An 8,488-nucleotide genomic window follows, 5' to 3' on the forward strand; every position below is an offset into this window, starting at 1 on the left:
CCACAAAATGTAGGGTCTATCAGATATGTGAAAATGAAATAAAATCAGATTCATTTGTATGAAATGTGTGTTTGCGCATTTTAAGTCCATGGTAAAATAATATAGTTATATTGATAGTGATAGTGTATAATGAATTGAATAGAATGAATATAATGAATGATAGTGTTTTTTTTTATGGCAAAACGACCTGATTGGAATTGAGAATTTTAAAGAGACGTTATTTAACTGTACAGCAGATGGCAGTGTGACTTTACTTTTCAGATCAAGGTTTAAAAAGCCAGAAGATACGGTAAAAAACTATAATAATATGGAAAATATAATAATCAAAATCATTCCAAGCATACAAATAATGATTTTACAGCACACGTACTGAAAACAATTAAGGAATACACGTCATCTGTAAGTGGGTCCTGATAGACTGACTGGAAAGTCAGGTTTGGGTCCGGACAGGTTTGGATTCAAACTGAAAAACAACCCACACCCTTTACATCCACATGTCCAGGCCCTCAATTTAAAACCAGCGGAACAAGATCAACATTGTCACGCATATCAGGCTAACCAAGTTCTTTTACTCGCTGTCCTCACCTTCAATAGACCCACGAACTAGTATTTGTGCGAGTTAAATATCAGGGCAGGGTGTGGCCTCCAAAAACAAGAGCGCTCTGTGCTCCTTTTGACCAATGGGAATCGCTCCAGCCTAGGTGTTCATGCCAGTGGGTGTGGTTGCCGTGACGACGCGGCGCTCCCGTCGACGTTTTTCAGGAAATGAATTTAAAGAAATGAGAAATCCAGGAAGCTGAAGTGAGAGTCGCTGTTGGGAGCATTAGAGCACCGAGTCTCTTTAAACTGCTTTGAATGCTGGACACAAGGTTACGCGGGAGACAACATGTTAATAAAGGAGTTGTAAGTAATGTTGGGTTATTGTACGAACTTTTTTCTCCAGACCTGCGCGTGAATTTGACTTTGTCCCGTCGATTTCGCCGGTGTTCGGTCGGCTCTTTTCATTCAATGCCTATCATTTTTCATTCAATGATGTTTAATTTTTATTTTTGAGAGTCAAGTGGGAATTTGTTTACTAAACTGACGTTTTAAAGTTTTGCTAGTTAGTTGTAGTCAGCTCTATGTTGCTTTGAGCATATTCATTGATAATGATTGTCATAATTTGCGTTGCAAATCAAGAAAACGCTTATCGTTCCCTGTCAGGTACATTTTAAATATGGTAGCTTTATAAACGTGATTGTCACATGTTGTCTTTAGCCAGTCACGCGTCGTAACGACACAGGTTACACGTCACTGCACCTTGAGACCAAATATCGACCTTTAAAGCAACTGTACCGTCTGTATATGAGCAACATCCATCCGACTGTATTGTATCCATAATGTTATACCGCTCGCTCATAACAACGGTGTATAAAATGGGTCGAGTTATAGCGCTTAGGGTTACGTCATTCTGTCATGAAGCCTGATGAAGAAGACGTTTAACTTTTAGAGCATAGCTGTCAACTTCATGGGCTTGAATTCAATACAAAAACCAAAGATGTACTATTAAAATGCATATTTTTTTATAACCAGTGAAGGTTACTTTTATTTATGATCTCGGACATATTCACTATTATAAAGTTTAGGGTCACTTGGCTAAAATGTGTTTCATGATTTGAGTCTTATATGTTGTACGCTTAAATGTTTGATGTTTTTCTAGGAAAAGTAGCATTGTGCCAACTCTACTTTCTTTCAGTAGAAAACTACAACAACTAATAGTTAGAGCCCAGCATAAACATTAATTTGAGTCACAACAGAACAGAATTTGAATTGGTTTACTTATATTCTAAAATATAGAAAAATATAAAGAATGAGTAAGAGATACTAAACTTTGAATCGTAGTGTGTGTGTATATATATATATATGAATGCACCTGATACAGTAAAATCCATTGTTTTATATGCTGGAGTCCCATCAACGCTTATTTACAGTACATATTTTCTAATATATAGGACAGTTTACCTGCTTACAAAGAAATGAAAGGTCTATTATTTTTATGGTTTGTTTATTTTAACTGATAGGAACCGAATATCACCCCAAAAATCTGGGGGAAAATGTAAATAAAGGTTATAAATTGATTTGCATTTTAGTCAGTTAAATAAGTATTTGATCCCCTACCAACCAGCAAGAATTCTGGCTCCACAGATTGTGCCTATATGGACCACAGATTAGTCCTGTCACTTTAAGAAAGTACTCCCAGGTCAGCTTGTTATGAATATAAAAGATGCTTGACAACAGAATCTGTATCTTCCATTCTTCCATTTCAACCTCTCCACCACCATGGTCAAGACCAAATACGTTTCAAAGATTGTAGACCTGCACCAACCTTGGATAGGCTACAGACAGAAGCTTGGTGAGAAGGAGACAACTGTTGGTGCGATTTATTTATTATTATTTGGAAATAGAAGAAATACAAAATAACTATCAATTGCCCTTGGTCTGGAGCTGCCTGCAAGATTTCCACAATGGGGTAAAGATGATCATGAGCGGTTAAAGGGGTCATATGACACGGCTAAAACGAATATTTTCATTGGTTTTAGATATAATGCAATGTGTATACACGATTTAAGGTTCAAAAACGTTGTATTTTGCACATACCGTCCATGTTTGTATGTCCTCTTTGCCCCGCCTCTCTGAAACACGCAGAGTTTTACAAAGCTTGATTGGTCAGTTAACCAGTGCATAGTGTGTGGTCGAATACTGCAGGCGTGTGATGGAAAAGTGACGCCATCTTACCATATTTTGAACATCAGGTCCAAAGCAATTGCAAAGCAAAATTATTTAGAAAAGGCTTTGGAGAAAGTGCTGTGTGAACAAAAATGACTGTTTTCGGAGGGAGAGAAATGTTGACTATGACCCCAAGAACTCCATCCTACAGAGAAGCACAGTGTTGCTTTAGAAACATTATGCTTTAGGGCTTTTTCTCTGCTACGGGTACAGGATGACTTCACCGCTTTAAGGGGCTGAGGGACGGGCCATGTACTGTAAAATCTTGGATGAGATCCTTAACTAGATCACTTAAGATGGGTCGAAGATGTGCCTTTAACATGACAAAGACCCAAAACATATTGCCAAGACAACCAAAGAGTGGCTTAAGGAGAAGCACATTAAATGTCCTAGCCAGTCTCTAGACCCTAGTCCTATAGGAAATCTGTGATAGAGGCTAAAACTCCAATTTCCCTGAGCAACAGCCAAGAAACCTTAAAGATTCACAGAGGAGTGGACTTGATTGTATCCTGACACATGTGCAAACCTGGTGAGCAACTATCAGAAACGTCTGACCTCTGTGCTTGTCAACAAGGGTTTCTCCACCAAGTACAAAGTTATGTTTTGCTCGGGGATGAAATACTTATTTCACTGACGGAAATGGAAATCAATTTATTATCTTTATTTGACATTTTCCCACTGACTTCTGTCTGTTCTATCAGTTAAAACAAACCTACCATAAAAAATATAAACCCTTCATTTCTTTGTAAGCAGGCAAACTCGGCAGGGGATCAAATGATTATTTGCCACAATGTATCAACATTCGTTGTCCAAAGGTGTCTGTCTACTTACTGAATGAATGAAAGAGGTCAAAGGTTACTTTAATCTGTTACTCATAAAAAAGGCTTAATTGCTTTCTTCTTTTCTTTCAGCCGAATCGTTCTGCCGATTTCTGTTGAGGAGGTAAGTACTGTTTTTGTTACTCTTTCTGAAATCTCACAGGTGTTTGTTTTTATGTACATTATTCAAAAACAGCAAGTTTAACATGTATAGTTGCATTCCATTCCCTTCGCCTGTACAGAAGGACACAATAATACTGAATATGCAAGACTGATGGCGAATTGATCCGCCCGACCTGTTAAAACAGGAACCATGCAGAGGATGTTACATTGTGGAAGTGGGTTTTGTAGACATAGGCAGTGTAGGGGCAGCTGACTCATTTCTATACGTCACTGGTTTTTATGAACTTTATGGTTTGGATGAAAAGAAGCTGTTAAATAAACCTGCTTCAAATAAATATGACACAGTCATATTTTTTTAATAAATCCCAATATTACATAGTTATTCAAATATAGCGGTATGCACTGAAGTGTGAAAAAAGCAATTGTATTATAAATCTTGAAATAAAGAACTGTTGTTCATTCCATTGTCTTTACCACAAAGGTGTCTTTAAGTTTAAATAGGACAACACTTCCGCAACCATGTTGATTTTTGCATATTTTCGTATCTCTACCTACAGGCCTGTTGTCTCCATAATGTGACTGTACTGTATATCTCCCGCTCACAAGGTAACAGGCTGTGGGTCAGCCGTTCAGTGGCTTGATATTGGATATGTTTGTCCTATATAGATCCTCTGAAGATCTGCCATGTCATGGTAATCTAAGAGAGTTTTCAGAGTTACAGTCAGAGACTGAAACATGACAAAAGCGTAGTTTCGTTTTCTTTTCTATCACCCGATTTTAAGGGTGGAGAAGCACACAGCAGTTTTTTTATGTTTGTTTATGACAAGCCAGTCTATATTTGGCCATTTACCTTGGTTGTGATTTAATCTTTGATCCACTGATCTTTTCTGAGATCGCACGGCAATGCATTGACCGAATACATATACTGTCTATATGTTTTTATTACACTTTCTTTATGATGTAAATTCACATACAGCTAAGTAAATAACATTACTGTATTTCTTTGACTCCAGTACCAGGTGGGTCAGCTGTACTCGGTGGCAGAGGCCAGCAAGAAAGAAACAGGGGGCGGAGAAGGTGTGGAGGTGTTGAAAAATGAACCCTACGAGAAGGATGGAGAGAAAGGACAGTACACGCACAAGATCTACCACCTGCAGAGGTTCGATTTGATTAAATCGTGTATTGTAGTATTTATTTTTTACCATCTGATGCCATTACTGTTTTTTAAACACGTATATAATAAGTCACATTTTTGTTCTTTATCATATGTAGTAAAGTGCCATCATTCGTACGGTTGCTGGCCCCATCATCTGCGCTCAGTATCCACGAGAAGGCCTGGAATGCTTACCCATACTGTCGCACAGGTACCATCCACAGCATGAAACTATATCAGGCCGAAGGGCTGCATGTATATTTTTACAGGTGTTTGTTGAATTCAGTGTTCATATATTGCAGAAATTTAAAACTATGTTTTTCTTCTCCATTTGTCCCCCACATCCTCAAACATCATTTCAGTTCTCACGGTGAGTCATGTGTCTTGCATAACCACAGTTTAAAGGGGCGTCCTTACTTAGACAAACAAACGTTAGCCGTGTTTAAAAAATGAACATCAGTTGTGTGTGTTTCTCCGTCTCGCCTGTAGAACGAATACATGAAGGACAATTTTCTAATCATGATTGAGACGTGGCACAAACCTGACCTCGGCGAACAGGACAATGTGAGTATCCAGACACAATAACAATGTTAAACGCAGATTAACTGTGATAATGTGTTAAAATGAATTGGATTTGCTACGCCCAAAGTACATAATCAGGATATCGATGAGCAGTTCTGAGAAAATGCTAAACAAACCATGACGTCTCTATGCTTTTTGTTTTTTATTTGTTTTCCCGAAGGTCCATAAGCTTGACCCAGAACAGTGGAAGAAGGTCGAGGTAGTTCACATTGACATAGCCAACAGATCTCAGGTGGACACCAAAGTAAGAACGATTTGAGTTTTTACTTCAGATGCATCATGAGGAGATGTTAAAGATTCAAATTTGTGTTTTGATCAAATTGCGACATAAACCTAACATCTTGAACTTCCCTAACAGGACTACAAACCAGATGAAGATCCAGCCACATTTAAATCAGAGAAGACAGGAAGAGGACCATTAGGACCTAACTGGAAGGTGTCACTCGACTTGAAGCAACAGTGATTTTGTGTTGTCCTGGAGCTGAATGTTAAAGATTTGTTGCTTTGTCTTTGCAGAAAGAACTTCCTCAGAAGACAGACTGCCCTCATATGTGCGCTTATAAACTAGTCACAGTCAAATTCAAATGGTTTGGCTTGCAGAACAAAGTAGAGAGTTTCATCCACAAGGTATTGAACTATAAGAAACAGTTTGGTATCGATGGAGGTGCGGTGTGGAAATATATAGTTTGTAAATGTGCTAGAAGGGTGTGGCTCTGTGTAGCTTTTCAGTGACTATCTAGATACAAACATTTTATGAGTCATATCTTGTATTACAGCAAGAGAAGCGTCTATTCACCAACTTCCACAGGGAGCTCTTCTGCTGGATAGACAAATGGATCAACCTGACGATGGACGACATTCGTCGCATGGAGGAGGAGACACAGAAGGAACTTGACGATGTCAGTTGTTCTCTCTCTTTCTGTAGTTATGTGACATGGTCGAACAGATCACAGATTTAAGTTATGATGCTGAGTAGATTAAACGTATGCAAAAACTGAAATAATATAGAAATGGACACAATTTTGAATGAAAATGATTGAATGCTTTATTCGATTTGCCTATAGATGCGAGAGAAGGATCCAGTTAAAGGGATGTCTGCTGCCGATGAATAGATGCTGCAGCCGCGACTGTGAGTACAGCCTTGTGTGCAAATAAACAGTCTGCCGTAAACACCATGTAAACAGACGGTTGTCCGGCTACATTATTCAAATGTCTTGGGAATATTTTCCTGTTCCTGTAAATGTTGTAGAATGCCTTTCTGTGGTTTCTTCACGTTTTTTTTCTCAATTTATGTTTAGATGACATTCAAACGACAGCAGTTTGGTCATGTCCTGGTATTGGAAAGAGACTCTACATTATGATCGGCTGCTCTCGGTCTCTCTCCTCAAGCTCCACTCCAGTATATATTCGCTTTTCTCCACACCTGCAAACAGACGGGCCTCATCTTGACCTAATCCAGAGATGTTTCTTACACTAAAAAATCGAATGCATTCTGTTTAGTTTATTGGTTCATCTCCTAAAATTCCGGTTTACTTTTATCTTGTGTGCGTTTTTGTTGATCATGTTGACCAACAGCGCTTATGTGCTAAACATTCCTCACTACTTGTATTACCAGCTTGTTTACATGTTTTTCTAGCATATATTAACAGATTTGAACATGATCAAGATGCCTCTGTTACATGCTAGTAACTATGAGTTTATTATACATTGTTATCCATAGACCCCAATTCTCAGGTAATTTTGTACATTGAAAAACTGAATCTTTATATATATATTGGGATGTTTATGATAATAAAACGAGTTTACAGTTATAAAATGTCAACCGGGTTTTGTTTGAATTAGTTAAAACACAAGGTAAATATGTTGGGTAATCATTATCGGTTTGGCGATTGTGAGCTGTATTTGAGCACTCATTCATTCGAGGCATGTTTCACATTCCCATTGCAGTAATAAAATATTTTGGTGTTGCTGGATTTGGATACAATGTAATACTTTTTTTCTCCAACAAATTATATTAAAAAGAGGTTATTATGATTTGCAGATCTGTTTTGTGCACATTGTATGTGAAGGTTCCATGTGTATGGTTGTTTAATGACTAGATTAACTAGATTTTAAATTAATTACATGCTGTAAATCATTTTTTATTGTTTTTGAGATATGCCAAATACAGCAACTTCATGCTATGGTATTGACATCCTATATTTCTTTATTTTGGGGATGCGACTGTCATTTTACTCTGGTGGTAGTTTAATATGATCATGCTACAGTTCTTGTATGCATTTGTTGTACTTTATATAAGCATTTGTATATTTATGCAGGTCAGTTTCATGACATCAGAAACAGTTTTGTGTACATTGTAGCTCTCTTTTATCAAGCAATGACACTAGCGATCAAAATCATTCAGTCCTATAATGCAACTAAACTTCACTTCAAATGTTGATGTGCATTAGTGGTTATTAAATAGGTCACGTTGCTTTAGAAAGGATAAATAACATACATATATTTCCAGCAGGACAAAGTACTTTATATGAGTCATTCTGTTTAAAAAAGTCCTTCTGGTTCTTTATTTGGCATTGCCCTCCATATCAATTAATGTTTTTTTATTATTTGTAATTGTTTCACTGCTTTCAACATGCATAGCAATGTTGAGAAGAACTCACAAAGGCGCAAGACTATTGCGACACATAAACATTTAGCTGTTTCTGCAGGGGTATGCAAACTTCTGCGCTAAGTGGTACTCTACATAATGTCTAAATATCATTTGCAATGCAAGTTCAGCTTTCTATTTGTGTAACACTTTAAATAAGAAACTACCACTGCAACTGCATTCAGTCACATATTAAACTAAAGTAGGGTTGGTGTTGACATTAGTCAAATATTTGTCAGTTGGTCTAGATCGGCACCTCCCCAGAAAAGTCCTATTTAGGCGAATACAGAGCTGTTTTCAAGACCATTCTTTCTTTATTTGTTCAGTCTAGTAAGTAATCCCTGTAAAATGCAATGGAGATAGTACACAACTCAATATAAGCTTATGTGAGTTATGGAA

General features: G+C 37.5%; 1 protein-coding gene across 4 annotated transcripts; it reads left to right on the plus strand.

The window, feature by feature from the left end:
* The first annotated feature begins 577 nt into the window (after positions 1-577).
* Positions 578-7,880, plus strand: pitpnaa (phosphatidylinositol transfer protein, alpha a). Of its 4 annotated transcripts, XM_079482138.1 has the most exons (12): positions 781-903; positions 3,678-3,708; positions 4,721-4,866; positions 4,980-5,071; positions 5,223-5,230; positions 5,350-5,424; positions 5,603-5,686; positions 5,801-5,878; positions 5,959-6,069; positions 6,219-6,341; positions 6,507-6,571; positions 6,741-7,476. In XM_079482138.1, the coding sequence occupies exons 1-11, from the start codon at positions 887-889 to the stop codon at positions 6,552-6,554; spliced, it is 813 nt and encodes a 270-aa protein (XP_079338264.1). In that variant the 5' UTR covers positions 781-886; the 3' UTR covers positions 6,555-6,571; positions 6,741-7,476. The 4 variants fall into 4 exon arrangements, with proteins under 4 accessions (XP_079338261.1, XP_079338263.1, XP_079338264.1 ...); XM_079482135.1 differs by lacking the exon at positions 5,223-5,230 and having other exon boundaries at positions 578-903; positions 6,741-7,880; XM_079482137.1 differs by lacking the exon at positions 5,223-5,230 and having other exon boundaries at positions 729-903; positions 5,603-5,674; positions 6,741-7,880.
* Positions 7,881-8,488: the final 608 nt, after the last annotated feature.

The sequence above is a fragment of the Barbatula barbatula genome, assembly GCF_947034865.1.
Source record: "Barbatula barbatula genome assembly, chromosome: 19".
NCBI lineage: Eukaryota > Metazoa > Chordata > Actinopteri > Cypriniformes > Nemacheilidae > Barbatula > Barbatula barbatula.